The 17,117-nt window shown below is 45.9% G+C and overlaps 1 protein-coding gene and 1 long non-coding RNA gene across 2 annotated transcripts in view; one reads left to right on the top strand and one right to left on the bottom strand.

Moving 5' to 3' along the window:
• Positions 1 to 17,117, bottom strand: part of WNT7A (Wnt family member 7A) — a 36,309-nt gene that overhangs the window by 17,239 nt on the left and 1,953 nt on the right. Inside the window, exon 3 of the mRNA XM_086845195.1 lies at positions 6,426 to 6,697. Within this exon, the coding sequence (XP_086701321.1) occupies positions 6,426 to 6,697 (272 nt within the window). The remainder of the gene's footprint in view (positions 1 to 6,425; positions 6,698 to 17,117) is intronic.
• Positions 2,841 to 9,381, top strand: LOC147651133 (uncharacterized). Its single transcript, XR_015274773.1, has 2 exons — positions 2,841 to 4,019; positions 6,268 to 9,381. It is a non-coding gene; the product is annotated as an uncharacterized LOC147651133 (long non-coding RNA).

Genomic DNA, 17,117 nt, shown 5'->3' with positions numbered 1-17,117 from the left:
TCATAATTTAGACCAACATTAATGCTTCCTTTATCTTTACTCTGGGCTGTTGAGAAGATGCAGAGATTGTCTGTCAAGCTTGGACTGGCTTTAAGGCTATTATCTAAAAAGTAGGAAAGCCACAAATAGTGCCTTGATGCTTTCAAACAAACAAAATGCTGTAAGGGTTCAAGGGATGTGTATTTCTTTTCACACCTAGGAAACTGCCCAGCAGAGCCTTGGGACAGAGTTGGATGGGATTTTGGAAACACTCAGCTGTGTCCTGTGGTCCCACCAGCCTCAATGGGAGCTTTGCCATTCAGTGAACTGGATTTACTCCAAACTCAGGGCTTGGCCTTTCTGGGAATCCTGCTGCCCCCAGCCAGGGCAGGGTGACGAAGCTGCCAGGACAGACTTGGTGGCATTTAAGGCTCCTTTTCTAATTGCACTGAAGTACAGCTGGCGTGCCAGGCCTTGGGGCTGGAGTGCTTGGTGGGAAGGCAGGGACTCAGGACTGGGTGTACCTTGGATAAATGGAACTGGGTCCAGGTCTTTGGCTGGACACTCCTCTTTGCCTCTACACTCACAGCAAAGATTCTACAGATTCTGTCTGGCCACAGTGAGGCACAAGCCCTGTGTGTAAATCTTCTCCTAAACATTCTCTGCCTGCCTGGTTTTTTTTAATCTAGGCAAAATACTATACCAGGAGAGCTCCCAGAGTTCCTATACATAGGCATATCTTCTGCACCTAGCACCAGACTTCCCGTGTTTTTGTGACGTTTTAGCAGTAGAGCCATTTCTTTAACTATTAATACTACTGCTCTGCTAGTGGAAGTGCTGTGTGCTGTCCTGGCCAAGGATGGTTTGCAAGATGTTTTGGGCAAGGTTGTCTCCAGCACAGTGGTGTCACTGCCAGGCTGCAGGTGAAGATCTGCCAACCTCCCCTGTCACAGCTCTGAAAGTGACAGTGGGTCTGGCAGAACTGTCACTGCCACTGTCAACAAGGGGCACCATTCAGCTGAGTGTTTGAGGAGCATCCCTAACATTAAGAATAGGAGTTTCTGAACAGGAAAATGATGAACATTTCCATGCCAGAAAAACCAAACCAAACCAAGAAAAAAAAACCAACAAAAAAACCACCACCACACTGGAAAATGTGAAGTGCAATTGCAAAGGCACTGCTAAATCCTGAACTCCAGGAAACGTGGCTATGCTGCTGGTACTCCAGTATCCCTTGACTGTTGCTGCCAGGAGTGTCAGGGCAGCCTCTCCTCATCCAGCTTGGCTCAAAGCCACTCTCTGAGACTCTCTGGAGTCTTCAGCAATTGTGAGCAGCTCCAGACACTGGAGCTTTATTCTGGTGTGTGCCATTAGAGCCATTCCTGCTGATGGACAGGGAACAGCAGGAGGCAGTGTGGCTTTCTCAGCCAGCTGGGTTGTGTGGAGGCATTGGGTCACAGCAGCCACATCCCTGGGAAGGAATCTCCTGGTTCCTCTGTGCCTCTGTGTCCCCCTGGCACCCAGCTGTGCCCAGCTAGCGCTGTGCCTGCCAAGCAGACCAGCGTCCCTGGTCATCTTTTGAGGGCAGAGCTCCTACCTACCAGAGCTGCTGGAATGATGTGGTCCCTCTTGCAAGACTGGTCTTCCCCAGGCACAGCCACTCCACTGGGGCTGCAAGCCCAAAAGCTGCACTCCCCTTCCACTGCATATTTTCACGTGCTTTAAGATTTAGCTCGGGCAGAAGTATTAAATCTCCAGAATTTCAGGCCTATATTCAGAAAAATAGAAATGTTATGTTGTTTGGCAGCCTCTTTTATCAGCCGTGTCTCTTTTCCAACATGATGCTCACAGCTTTTTAAGTGGTTCATCTCTAGGAGGTTGTGTTCTGGGCTGCTGCTGGTAGGAGAAAGGGTAGTTAAAGGAAAAAGTATTCTGAGAGAGGTAGAAATAGCTGTCCCCTCCAGAGAGAGTTAATTGCAGTGGTGACTGCACATCACGCAAGAGGGAAGATGCCCAGGAAGTCTCATGGTGGCAACGTCCTCCTGAGGTCAGAGAAGCAGCAAGTACAGAGTCCCACAAGTGTGTCTTTCCAGGACAGCCTGGGAGAAGCCCTGAGCTCTGTGCTTTCCAAATGCCACTGTATCACTTGAGCACTGCTGCAGTTTTTTACAGGATAAAACACTAAACACGTCAGTCTTTTGTGATCTTTGCACGATTCATTTTAGGAACACCACCTCCTGGGTGCTCACAGCTTTGCTTGCTGTTTGCAGCAGCTCTGTCAGGCACATCCTGCACATCCCCTGGGAGCCTCAGAGCTGAAGGGGAAACCTGAAATGCTCCTGATTCAGAGGATGGAAAGACATTGCAAAGTTCCTGTACCTACACATGCCTCCAAAGAAAAATGCTGAATAAAAATCCACCTTGATGTGCTCTTGAAGGCAAAAGCCCTCTAATGCAGCCTGTGCCCATGATTTATAACAATGACTCATAATATTACATTATACTTAATATGATGTAACGCTGATGCAAGATGCCATTCATGAAATTTCAATGTCACAGGCAAAAAAAGAGGAGAGAGCAGTCTGGTCATGTACCTTGCCATGCTGTCAGAATGAAATGTTTAGAGCCAGAATGTGTAGTGCCCTTCAGTATCTACCTTGCTATTTTTTAGCAGCATAACCTGGAAAATAACATTTTTATTTCCTGGAGCATAAATATCTCTCAGACATACATTATTGTGTTACTTACAGTAATTTAATCAACTTCATATTTGAGAAGACAAAATTTGCTAACAGACAATTCAGTCTTGCAATTATTCCTCCTCACATGGACGTTTGCAGGGCAAATAAGGATTATGCCTTTAAATTAATTGAAGCTTTATCTCCCTTTTCTGACCCAGCTGTTTTGAATTCTTCTCCTGTTCCCACTGTACTGCTTGCTCCTTCCTGCAGTGAATCAGCACTTCAGGAAACACTAATTCAAAGAGGAAAGACACCCTAAACTCTGCTTCTGAAGGTCAGAAATCGCTGCTCTCCACCAGGTTTGACAAATGAGGTGAAGCTCTGGGGCTGCTCAGGATCAGTTTGGTGGGGTGTTTGTGACCCCTGCTCAGAACTCTGCCCTTCCAGCAGTCCGAGGAACTTGTGCTACAAGTGAGTCCTGCTGGACTGTCACCCAGATAGAGAAAGAGCCAGAGCCCTGTCCTCCAGTGTGAGGAAAGCTGCCCCTGGCTGCAGGACCCACAGGCACCCCGGCTGTGTTTGTGGGGGGAGCAGGTGGGAATGGGTCATGTCCCCCACACTGCTCCCAGGGGCTGCTCCTCGCTGCATCCTGGGCGTGCACCAGGGATTTCCAAGCACTGCACGACCCAAACTGTTCAGCAACGGAACAGGGATGTTCTCCAGCTGTGATCTTTGAAATCCTCCACATTTGACACCCTCAGCTGCCTCATTTCCAGCAAGAGCTGACAGACTGCAGAATCCCAGAATATCCTGAGCTAGAAGGGACCCTCAAGGATCACCCCATCCAAACCCTGGCTCTGCACAGACATTCCAACAATCCCTTCCTGTGCATCCCTGAGAATATTGTCCCGAAGCTCCTGGAGCTCTGGTAGCCCTGGGGCTGGGCCCATTCCCTGGATAACTGTATCCCTGCTCTGACAGCTGTGTGTTCAGGATGTTCAGAGACTGCTGCTGGCATCCCAGGCAGCACAGAGACACTGCCTGGGTAAAACAGGACACAGAGTTCCTAGGGCTCCTATGAGAGGCTGGAGAGCCTTGAACTGAGGTCTCCAGAAATCCTGGGTCAAGTTTTTCCTGGTGGTTCTCTGTCAGCTCATACCCTACAGTCCCTTCTATGTCCAGTGTTTCCAGTAATCCCAGCAGACCATTCTCACCCGCCAAGATGGAATGGATGATTTTAATCGTGGTTCTCAAGAAGACAACTCGGTATTGATAGATCTGTGCCTTCCTACAGTGCCTCCTGAATGACCTGCAACAGGTGTCACCTTGAAGAAGGACTTTGTCACAGGTGAGCACCAGGTAAGTGGGCACAGCACAGCTCCACAATGCAAGACCAAAGAAGTAGAGAGGACTGACTTTTGAACTGCACAGCAGTGCCTACAAGTGGTAGTAAGAAATCAATAAGAATTGATTTATTTTTGGAAGCCTGGTAGGTGCCAGTCTGTCTCCTAAGTGCATAAATATCATCAAAACCTAGCTATGGGCGAGTGAAACAAGACAAGAATTTGTAGCCCAGAGGAAAGCCACCATGAATAGATTGTGTGGAGGCTGATAAGATCCATACTGCTCCAAAACAGAGTTCCACCTCACAACAAGGCTGTCTTTGTTGTGGAAGAGTCAGGTTGTGAGAATCCTGGCATGCCAAATACCTGTAATGGCCTCCCCTGCCAATTGTTTTTAAATACTGTGATCTTTCACAGGAGCAAAGCCTGAAAGAAATCTCTCTAGCAAAACCATGATTTATTCATTCTCTACATGGCAGTGGAGCAACAAGCATCTCCTCAGTCCTGTTACTCTTTCTCTCCCCTAAAGATTTCAAGCAGAGATTTGTTCAAACAAAGATGGGTAGTTTTGCTCTGTGAGGGATGCAGGAAGAAGCGCAGATCTATCTCTAGATCAGAGAAGTTCCTGAGCCTGCTGGAGAAATGGCAGATGGCCAGAGATAGCACAAACCGCTGCTCTCCCACATAACAATGTGGAGAGCTGAACCTTCCAGGCATGAGCTTTCAGGACAGCAAATTGTGCCCAGAAAGGTGTGAAACAGGCAGCTTCATGGGAAGGCTGGGGAGGCTCCTGGAGCCAGCCTTCCCATAGCCACCACCAGGACCAATGGCCTTCCTCTGCCCAAGGTCTGTACCTGGGGAATAGCCGAGGCAAAAAACACAACTTTTCTATTTGTCTGTATTTTTGAGCTTTGCTTTGGGGGAATTTTTATGGCCAGTAGGCAGTTCCAGCCATGTTTGCAGTCTGGCGTAGGCTGGTGTGTCATTTCCTGGGAATCTTTTACTGCCAGCACCCATCAAATACAAGCAGACATTTGAAGGAAGTAGCTTTGCCACAAAGGTGAAATTCCTCTGCTATTTTTTGTTTCACCGGGTCTGTGCTTGTACAGCAGAGCAGGCTGTGAGTGTTGGTGTTTCATTAAGCATTTCAGGATGTACCTGCATGCTACCAGAACCTAAGTAACAAAGATCTCAGATCATTAGTTTAGCCAATATTAATGCTCAATTAAAGTTATTCCTGGAATTCAGGGTTCATTTTGCCAGTGTTGGAATACAAGTTTTCACACCACAGAGCCAGACACGAGCATTGGGGATACTACACAGTATAAAACCCAGAATCTCACCTATAAAACTCCTACAGTAGCATTAAATTAAGGAAGGGTTCGGCTTTTGTTTGGGGCGGAAATGGCTTTTTTTCAATACCATCTGCCTGGCTCCAGGATAACTGTCTCAGAGCATACAGGTAATTACCACAACAAAAATAGCATCCACAAATTAACTGACGCTCCCAACTTCCTTCTCCCATTTGCCTCTAAGTCACACTCACATGATGCTGGAATCAGGACTATTGCACATGAGCTGAGGAAGCAGGGATTGACATCCCTGGGAGATGGGATCAGCAGAACTCCTGCAGGGAGGGCCCTGCTGGCCTGTGCCCAGGGTGTGGGGAGCACATAGACACATCCCTGGCTATTCCAGCCGCAGGAATTGCAGCCACAGCCCCACTGGGACTGCCTGGGAATGCCTGACCCGCAGGGACCTGGGGAGCACAGCTCAGACCAGGCTGGGTCCTGTGCCTGCCCCAGCTGCCACTGGAGATCAAGCACATGCCCAAGGCAGCAAACCCGGGGTGTTCAGTGCCCGGGGTCCCCAGGAAACCCGTGTGTGGGAGCTGCTGGAGTCCTGCCTTCCCCAGGGCTGCTTCTGCAGCAGCTGATCTCCGTCCCAAAGGATGGGATGGGGTGGGAACGCTGCTGTGCTGGACCCAAATCCGTGTCACGGTGTGACCGCGGAGTGACAGGGACTCAGCTGGGGCCTTGCTGCTGAAGCCTTTCCCTCCTCGCAGGGGTGGCTCTCACACAAACAGCGGCGTTTGGACAGTGGGGTTGAAAATGATCCCTTTTCAACTGAGACGTTCATGTCTGAACCTGACAAGACTCCCGCTCACCCACACAGTAGGAGGCAGCTTTTTACCAGAAGTACCATTCGACTTCTCAGATAAAACGTTTGATTTTTTTTTTTTTTTTTTTTTTCCTTTTTCACAGCTCCAAAGAGTAACATTTCAACAACTGATGAGCAGATGGTCCAACAACCTGCAGAGGATTCTCTGCTGTGAATGTCAGCCCTGTGGCTCTCCTGCTCTGCAGGGCACCAAAGCCCATGCCAGCCCCGGGATGGACACGAGGACAGCGGCGCCACTCACCTTGCGCCCGGCCTCGTTGTTGTGCAGGTTCATGAGCGTTCTGGCGTTCTGCTTGATCTCCCGGGCGTCCACGAAGACCTTGGCGAAGCCGATGCCGTAGCGGATGTCAGCGGAGCAGCCGCCCCATTTCCAGCCCTCCTCCTTGTGGTACTGACCCTGCTTCTCCTTGTCGCAGCCGCAGTCGCTGAGGTTGCCCTGCGTGCAGGCCGCCGTGATGGCGTGGGCCACGCCGGCCGCGATGATGGCGTAGGTGAAGGCGGCCTCCCTGCTCCCTGCAAGGCAGAGCGGGCCGTGAGCACCGGGCGGGACACAGAGGGCACAGGAGAGGGGGACAGCGGGCAATTCCTGCGGGAGAACAGCCCTGGCTGCTCTTGGGAACGCTGTGAATCTGCTGCCACGAGCAGTGGCTCTGCTCCTTCTGAGTATTGATCTGGTGAATGCTCGTCTCTAAAGCAATCCCCACTCCATGAGGCAGGGGGAGATCAAGTGTTTTCAGGCTGATGCCTTAGAATTTTAGCTTTTATATGTTTCAAATCATGTAGTGATTTAGTGTATAACTCTGAACTCCATATAGAGTGTTAGTTAACTGTCTTCACAATTTGGTCAGACAAAACAATTCCCCTCGGCCTGGAACTCAAGGACACCCTACAGCCTCAGGCCCCAAAATAATAAAAGTGAATTGGAGGGAGCAAACTGGGGGTAAATTACTTCATTACCTGAAGCTGTAATTGGAGAATTAATCCCTGATTTGTAAAGGGACCAAGCTTATAACTGTCTGAAAAACTCAAGACCATTGTCCATCTTGGGTGTAGCCCCTGGGAGGCTTTTGGATGCCCAGGGTGTATCTGTTGAAGGCCTTTAATAAATACCCATTTTAGTCTCTTAATCTTGTCTAGCCTCTGTTCTAGGTAGACGCTCCAAGGCATCGAGGCATCTTTATGTCTATTATTTCCAGATACTATAAGAAGTAGGCAAACTTAAATTATAGCAAAAGACTAGGGGAAACAAAAGAGGTGGGCTTGGGGGTTAATTTGTTAAAATACCCATATGCTCAACTTTTTAAAAATTCAGCTCAGAAATAGGTTTTTTATTTAAAAATTCAATTCTACACTAAAAGCTATTTTTTACAGGACGACCACTTCTGTTAGACTCTTGTTCTGAAAACATTTTAACTCCACTGGGACATTTTTTTTCACATTGTAGGTGTCAAAATGTTTTCAACACTGACATTTGTGCTGACTTAATGAAATAAATAATTTCAAAATTCCTCATAAAATGAAGAAAAAATCCTGACCTGCTCTAGGGCACCATGACCAGAGCAAGGTGAAATAACATGCTCACCAGAGGGCTGTGAGACAGAAGTTGGGCCAATATTACTTTGTGCAATAAGGCCATAATGATAGGTTTCTGTTTCTTGAGGAGGGGGGTTCTCACTTTAAATCTAAGTTTTAAGTTCTCTTTTACAAGTTTTGTTACATTCTGGTGTGTGGATTTCCCACATTCCTACAGGATCTGTGAGACTTCTGGAAACAGTTCAGCTGAGAGAGGACCTTTCACAGCCTGAGGAGGTTTGCAGAGATTGCCCATGTGTATCAAAGAGCCCTTAAAAATGTTTGGATCTCCCAAACCAACTTGCCCTACTCTTACTTCTCCAATGACAAAATGCACCATTGCATCAATAGGATCAGAATTAGGCTGTTAATTAGGGGAGTGCAGATGGGATGATCCACTTCCCTTCTCCAAGCGCCCATCAGTTGAGTCCTGGCAGACCTCAGCTGCTGGCAAGAGTTTGTTATCCATGAAACAAGCCCATTTCTGCTGTTCATTGCATTTCACAAAAAAATCATCACTTGGAAAAGAAACCTTCCAACTCTTCAGCCTTGGCTGCATCCCTTTCGTATAATATGATCTGGATTTCTCTACTTGTCGCTTTTAATGATAAATGTTCACTTCCTTATGCCGAGGAAGTGAATGGAAAACAAGATGACATTATGACAATCTGTTAATAGTCAACTTTGTGCCCTCTATTAGCAAAGGCAGTATTCCCTAATGCTGCTACATGCTGAATTTATTAAGGAACTTACAGTCAATTATCAGACATCCTCAAAGAATTCCTTGTTTCTCCTTACTTTAAAAAAAAAAAAAAAAATTATAAAATTATTCATTTTGACTGTGGAAGTTGCAGATGAAATTTTCTAGAATACTTTGCTTTTAGTAAAAATCTGAATGTGGAAGAGAAATTCCAGGCTTCAGGTATATTTGGAGTTCAGCTCCTCCAGTTTACGCTCATCAACACCCTCACTATTTTAAGCACAACACTGTGAAAAAGGCACTGATAAACAATGTACAGTAAGAAATCTCCCCTCTATCTCTGAGAGGGCAGCAATGTGCCACACCAGGTTTCTACTCCACGAAGCAGCAAATGGGACATTGTCAAAGAAATATTTTAGAGTTGAATTTACATGTGGTTCTTTTTTCCCTTCCATTTTGATTACTTTTATTCAACTTTTTTCTGAAAAAGTTATTTTCAAGATCTAGAACAAAAACCACTGTGAGATCACTTTAATTTGACATACTCAGCATTGTAGAGGCTGAACAGTTCATTTGCTTTTTAGAGGGGAGAAAAATGCAATGTAGAAAATATAAAATAAGTTAATACAAGCAGAGTCAGAAGCCAGTGTCTAGTTTGATCATAAATTACATAAATTATTTTATAAGTTTGACTTATTTGGGAGAAAATCTTAGCAGCTTTTAAAAACACAAATCTTGGAGATTACAAGAAAAACAAAGCAAGTGCTTAGAAGAGTTGACCCAGGTAGGAAGTGCCTTGGCACTTGTGCAGTGGTGATAAAGAGATGTGGGTTTGTCATGTCTGCATCCAACTGTTCCTGTTTTTCATAAATAAAATAAAGACTTTTGAAAGCCTGGCTCACACAAATGTGAGCATGGGAGGAAAGCTCTGAGCCTGAGTCCCTTCTGTGACAGTGCTTGAGGTCCCAGGGGTTTGTGCCCAAACAGGGTAACCTGAGCACAGGGGCGTTCCTGCCCCTTTTAAGTAGAAATTTTACTCCCCTACTTTGGATTTCAGCAGAGAGTAAAAATTGCTGGAGGATCTCAGGGGGGAAACATGGTTTTACCAAGGTATGGCCAGGCAGCTACTCCTACAGAAGTTAGACAAAGGTGGAGAGTCACCTGTCACAGAATCATGGAATCCCAAATGGTTTGGGTTGGAATAGACCATAAAGCTCCTCTCATTCCACCCCTGCCATGGGCAGTGACATTTCTACCACTGCAGGGTACCATCCAACCTGCCCTGGACATGTACAAGAATTACAAGCCATCCCTTCAGCTCAAAAATCACACATTCTTCTCCTTATCTCAGACAAACCATAGTAAACACTCCAGAGCTCAACTCCAAGCACTGGAACCTCCAGAGAAGGATCCAGAGCAGTCAGAGGTTGCTCTGGCCATTCTGGCCAATGAACTGATGGGCTCCAGCCATGGCTCTGCTCCCTCACCCTCACCTGGGGCTCTCCCCAGCCCCAGACAGCGCTGTGTGACCACAGGGCTCTCTCTCCAAATATTGGACAGAAACATCCTCCTGCTTTTCCTGTGTTTTTCTGGACTTCACTGAGGTGTGCAGCACATTGCAGCTCCATTTGCTCTGATGGCAGAGAGCTTGGCATTGATGGCTTGCCAAATTTCTGCAGCTCCATCTGCTGATGCAGATCCTCCTCCAAAGCACTGTGTCCTGTCTGAAAACCCTGCACTGGGCAGGGCACCTTCCCAGGCTGTTAGTACCTTTGCCTTTGGGCTCTGCACAGTCACCACCATGGGGTGCCAGGTGTCACAAGGGGAGGAAGCACTGAGAGTGTCACAGGTGAATATAGACAGATGTTACCAGGACACCTGCTCTCCTAACACTGAGCACAATTATGCACAACCTATGCACACCTTGGAGCCTTAATTCTGCAAATACTCACTGTATGCCTCTGATTTTGGATAAGAATTTTTTCTAGACTGGGTTTTGGCTGATCAGCCTGTCTATCAGCTGTACAGAATGGTCTGCATTCTGGTTTTCATTTAGCTAACTTCATTTGGGTTTAAGTTTAATCTTTAAATTTGAAAACTCTGCAAAAAAATTATTCACACAGATTAGAAATGGAAACTTTTTTTAAAAAAAGAAGTGCAGTACCTTGATGTTGCTTGGGAAACAAAGGCTAAGCCTACAAAATGCAGAGTGGATTTACTTGCAGGAAGTCAGTAGGTGCTCAGCAGTTTGGGATCTAAGGGTGTTTCTAAACAGCCTGCCCCACCCTATCAGTCCCCCTCAAATTGACTAAGCTGTGAAATAAAAGAGAGACAAATTTCTGTTTATCTCACTGGAAAACATGGGTTGTATTTTTCTGCTATTTAAAGCCAAAGGGTCAGAGAGGGAGTTATCTGAACTGACATGAGCTGAAATATGATTGGGAAAATATAAAGATGGAAAACACAGCGTACCTTGCCAATTATGTGCCACAGCAAACATTACTCCTCATCTCTCTATAGAGGCCATAACTCACAGCCTGGAAAAATGCAGAGCAGAAACCATCCCCTGCCTGCTTTGTGCTTTGCCTCCTCCTCCTTCTTTGGTAGGCTACGTATGGTCCAGGAGGTTATTTTATTTTCATCTTTCTTTAACCTAGCATCAGTGATTAATAAGAATTGTAGCTTAAAAAGAAATCATTGAAGTATCCTTTTGAAGTTTGGGGGGTTGTTGCCTTAAAATATTGTATTAAGTTGAAATTAAAAGGATGGTTCTCTATAAAACAGTGCTGTGGCTTTACAAATATTAGTACAAATAAATAAAATACAAAGTGGTTTTAAGAGGCATTCAATTCTCTGGGGTTTTAGTCCCTGCCCATTTCCACGAGCTACGGTTCCTTTCATCGGCACATGAAACTCTTGCAGAAGAAACACTCCAGCTAAAGCGATTATTTCTGAAAATACCCTCTTCAAATTTCTAAAGTTACTACTGAAGACCCATGCACTGCAAAAATCAGAGGCATTATTTGGAGTTTAAATAAGTCTCCCCTTTCCAGAGGGCTCTGGGCCGCCATGCCCCAGCCCTGCTGGGGAACCCTGCGCTGCCCTTGCCACAGGAGATCTCCCACCTTCCCAATCAGATGCAATCTTTCTGTTTTTCTGGAACAAGTACTTACAAGACATCTCTGAAGGCAAGTATGAAAACCTTGTGATGGGAATTCCAACTACAGTGACCCTGGGGCGATGTTTTATCTTGTAGTGACAGTCCCTGCTGAGAAAGATTGACTTTTTGGCATAAAGCAGCTTTGGATGATCAGGCCATATTTCAGCCTGGCCTCTGTTCTGCCTGCAAATAGCTGTTCTCCTGCAAGACACTGACAGCAAAAACTGGTGGTAAGAGCTGGAAACCTAGCACAGAAATTCAGACTTACTTGACTAGATAACAAGGCTCCTGTTAATGACATTTCTTTTCTGTGCATCTTGGCAGGTTCATAACAACCATGGTTCAGAAAACAGAGTATTTATCAAACTTTCCTCTGAATACAAACCAAACAAAATAGTGCAGCAGCACTCAGAACCTAGCTTCCCACAGACCTGTGCAGGTAATCTTCTATGCAATATAAAATCAACAAGGACTTTCCTGCCAGAGCTCCAGGAGCATGTGGATACTGCTCCCATGGATGCACAGGGTGGGACTGCTGGGGTGTCTGTGCAGGGACAGGGTTGGACTCAGTGATCCCTGAGGGTCCCTTCCAGCTCAGGAGATTCTGGGATTCCACCAGTGGCTGTTCACTTGGTCTGTTATTCTGGATTTCAAACAATCAGACTTTAAAACCTGACACAAGAGACCCAGCAGCAATTAAAATCAAAATGTTCCTTGAAATTATTGAAGATTAAATCTGTTCTTCAGCACCCCGGTACTGGGATGTTCTCAAAAGCATTTGTCTATAACACATATATGTTACATAACACATAACACAATATGGAGATTTACTCCTAACTTTCTTGTTAATTTTTCTGGTAAATCTACCCAGAGAGAGAGGAAAATGTCCTAGATCTTCTCTTTTCCATAGCAGCAGGAGAGCTATTCCTGACAGCTCCTGAACACGTTAGTGAAGGGTTTGCCTTGTAGGACAGTTGCCATTTGTTTCAATAGGCAGGAGTGGGAACATCCCCTTTTCCCTTCTGTGGTTTGAAATCATAGAGGAAAACTTGATTTTAATATCTGGGAAACAAATCACTGTTAAATTCAATCCAGTGCAGAGCCAACAGCACAGTGGATAAAGGAAAGCCAACAGATTCTCCTGGTTCAATGTGTGCAGAGGTGCTGGGCTGCCCTGCTCCGCTCATCAGCTTTGGGACCAGCCTGTCCATGGGGATTCTTCTTTTGATTTCAGCTTCCCTTACTCCCAAAGGTAATGTCAGGTGGGTGAAGCGTTATTATGCTGATTATTCTACCCTATAATTCCAGGGTAGAAGAGAGCAAAGAACTGCTGCATTTTTGTAAGGCCAGGATGAAGACCTGGCTGAAATGTTTTGCTGTAATGTTCCTTGCAGACCACCACTCACACCTTAATTCCCTCCATCCTTTCCCCTGCCACAGGGTCCTTGCAGCTTCTGCAGGGCTCTTGTGCCTCTCTTCTCTCAGATCTGTCCTGAGGAGCCTCCACTTTGCCGTGTCCCTCTGTGGAAGTGCAAACAGTCTGTATAACTCCACTTTCTTGTTTAACAGTGCGAGTGCTGCTAACTTGTGGCAAAAGGAGATCATAACCCACTATGAGGCCAATGTGATACTCTCCTCCAGATCCATGAAATCTAGGCATGTCCCAAGGCAGTTCTTTGAGACAGCAGCACAGTTACTGCTGGCCACCTGCTCACGAGGTTGCACCCTGAAAAACAGGCCCCTGAGGCAGCTGATGGAAAGCCTTTGCCACAGCTCTTGCTCTTCCTGAGATCCAGCAGAGCCCAAACCTGATTTTCAGAGTCTATCAAAGGCATCTCTGGCTGTTCAAATCCTTAAGCTTGAACCACATTTCACCTGAAGACAGACGGGCAGGAGAGTTTTGGCCTATCCTGCTTTAAAAACCTTGGTTTTGATTGTGGCTGTCCTCAGAAACAGAACTGCTGACCACCATGGCAAATATATTTGGTTTTAAGTACGTCCATAATTGCAGCGTTGCATCATCTCCACAGTTATTTTAAAAATTCTCTCTGTGACTCTACATTATTAATAAGGTGTCTGTGGAACAGCCTAGAAAAAACGTCCCTGTGTCTATCTGGACCGCACCTCCGTTGTTCCCTCCGTGACTGGAGCAGAGCAAACTGATGGCACTTTGCGACTTCTGGTGCTCTTGGCACTGCTGTCACCAGCTGGCACGGTGAGACATCCACATGGTGTCAGGAGAGGAGAATCTCTCTTTGGAAGGGCAAACCAGATAAAATGACCCAGGAAATGGAGAGAGTGCTGGGCAGTATTTGGAAGCCCACTGTGATGAGCGGGAATCTCAAGCCTGTGAGCATTAATATGCTCTAGGATGAATTCAAATGGTTGCTTGCTGTAACTCTACAAATCAACTCTACAATAAACTCTACAAATAAACTATTACTTCACTGGGAGATGGATTATATGTGAATTTTAAAAGGTACTCACATGCTACTGGTTAGAATAGGGAAATATTGTTTGATGCTTTCCTTCTAGAGAATTCCAAGTGTTTCAGTAAGGTTAGTATTGCCATTTTAAAGGTAAGAAAAGAGAAACACGTAAGAGAGTGCCGTGATCCTTCAGCTACACAACAGCAGGGCCAGGAGAAGAGCCACCCTGAATGGCAAAAAGAGAATTTAAATAATTGCAGTACATTTGCATAACATTCATAAAATAGATTACCCAGCAAAGGTAAAAGGAAAGAAACCTGGATTTGAAGATGTGGCTTAGTGTGCCATTCAAGCTGTGGGTTTGGATCACAAGACTCTCTGGTACCTAAGGGAACTTATTTCTGTGGACTGACCCACATAAACCCTATTTTCACATGAGTTCCTCAGGCACATCCTCCCAGACTGCTGCCAGCCTCTGCTGGCTGCACACATGGGGGCTTGTGGCACACTCACATCTCCTCATCACAGAGCAGCCCAGCAGTGCCACTCCAGAGGCAGAGGAAGCCTCACAGAGACAGAGGGATAAGATCAGGTGTGTTTCACTGAATTTATTGCAAGTGGCAAGACAAAGGTGGCCTGCACTTCCCAGGCAGTAGCCTCAGGATGCAATTGCCTGAAAGGTACAGTAAGCTGTTAAATGCCAGGGGAGGGACTGCTGTGTTCAGGGCTGTTGGGATAGTATTTTGGAACACACCATGTCAAAGGCTAATTAAAAAAAGCAATGAGGGTATATTATCCTCACCTAATGGCAGCAGCCTGTGTTGTTCTGGTGCTCTGTCACCTTGAAATGCTTCCTGGAGGGGTTTATGGTCCTTCATGTCACACATCTTTCTTTCCTATTCAGGGCAAGGCCCTCAGGCCTGATCTCCTGTTTGTGGGCACCAAATTTTACTTATGGCTTTATGGCACATAGGTTGTACCTTTTTCAACCAAAGCAAAACATTATTTTTCTGGATGGTAACCTGGAGCACACCCTGACAGTGATCTTTGAGTAAAAGATTCCTTTTCCTCATAGCCATAGAAAGATGAGCTGTGTCAGATATTCAGAGTTTCTGTACCCACTGATAGGGAAGAAGCAGAAGAACAAGAAGACCACCTGAGCAGGAACAGTTACATTAAAATACTTCATGGTGCTTGAGAGCCTGAGTATCCTTGAGTCCACAAAAATGTCTGTGCAAAAGAAAAATTTGCCATTGGTTTTCAACCATCTGTGATTTTTACCAAAGTTTACTTTAAAATTAACATATATAACCTGTCTAAATTTGAGGGTATTGTTACTCTTTAAAATAATTTTATGGAGTTTTGTAATTTGGATGCCATTCAACTCTTGACTCTGTTCTGAAACCAAGGAAGAATTTGCCCTATCCACCTTAGCCTCATAATGGATAGATAGAACATATTAAGAGTTATCACCTCAAAGGCAAATCAAAGTCTACTTCCTTTGATATTGACTTTCTTTAAAAGGACCTAAATATAACCCACTAGCTAAATAATTCAATTTTCGGAGGGAGGAAAGGAACTGAGAGCATGTTTACATGACAGACCACAACAACTCCGCAATTTTCTAATTTCTGGGAGAAGAAAAATCCCTTCTCACATTTTTTGTTTAAGGAAATGTTGCTCTTAGACTAAATGGCCCCAAACCTGTCAGCCGTCCAAATGGACTCTTCACTGACAGAAGTGGCAAACAGTTGCCTGCATTGCTGACAGGAAGAGCTCAGCTCAAGGAACAGAAACAATGAGCTGATCTGAATAAATGCTCCATTTTCAGATGTTCCCCAGTGTTGTGCAGAGGGATTTTTACCTTCTCTACTTGAGCCAGTCTGATTATCAAAGGTGTTGAAAGGCAGGGCTTTCAAACAGAGTCGTGCTGCTCTCTTCCTGTTCTTTCCTTAAATATCTAAGTTTTGGAGTGTGCACTGATGTGATAAACACACGCTCAGTGCTCTCAGGGCTTCCAGAGCAGAGTGGCAAGGCTGCACCTCTGTGTTTCATGGGAACACCAGGAATGAGGGACTGGGACAGATCCTGCCATGGGACTGAGCAGTTCCTGGGGCCAGCCCATCCACAAGGTTCCCCCACAGCTGCTCAGAGCTCTCCTGGCCCCTGTTCTCTGCGCTGCCTGCTGTCCTCATGAAATATCCATGTTTTCTACCATGCTAAGCATTGCTTGATGGGTTTTTGGGCTTTTGCAACTTCATTTTAACATGGGAAACCATTTTAACTGGAAACCACAGATCCTTTTGGATATGGAATGTGGTGCTGTGAGAGAGTAGCTTTCAGTGGTGGCTCTAAAAAAGACTAGCTTGTATTTGTAAAACACATTCCTTGGTCTTTGCATTTTAAGTGCTGTGGAATAAAAAAAAAACTCTGAGAAAATTTCGCTACTATGTTTTTCAGAATGAGGGCATGAAAGCTTTAACCTCAGCCCCATTTCTTCAGGTATTTACTTTTGTTATTATTAATGCTGCTTTAGTTCAGAATTTGGATATATTTTGTACTGCTGCAATAACTGAAAACATGGAGAATGGAAGTGGGATTGTCTGTCAGTCAATTGGAAGAGCGTTTATGAATGCCCTGACATCTCGAAGCAGAACACACCCCTTCTTCCTCGTGGCACAGAAGTACAGCTGCTGTAGGAGAAGGATTTTGTGTGGTGGGAATCTCTCACAGCGAGACCGATCGCTGTGCCTGGGTCCCACCAGGCACAGACATCAGGCCAGTATCCCCGTGGGGATGCCTGCACCCCAGAAGTGGAATTCCACCTCTGCTCAGCATTCTGGCTCTCACCGCTGCCTTCAACAAGAGCCAGTCCCCTTTTGTTCCATCCCTAAGGACATTAATGAGGCTGCTGTCCTGCGCCCACGAACGGGAAGCGTTCTGGGGAGGATTTCTGCGAGCAGGGCAGTGAAATCCTGCGGTGGGGGCTGGCGCACATGGAAGCAAAGCCCAGGCAGGTGCCGTGCGGGCGGGAGCAGCAGCGCCCAGGTGCACACAGTCCCAGCGCCCGTC

This window comes from Cyanistes caeruleus, chromosome 11 (genome assembly GCF_971803275.1).
Source record: "Cyanistes caeruleus chromosome 11, bCyaCae1.hap1.1, whole genome shotgun sequence".
NCBI lineage: Eukaryota > Metazoa > Chordata > Aves > Passeriformes > Paridae > Cyanistes > Cyanistes caeruleus.
Note: the sequence above shows the minus strand (reverse complement) of the source record. Positions and strands in the feature narration are given on the sequence as shown.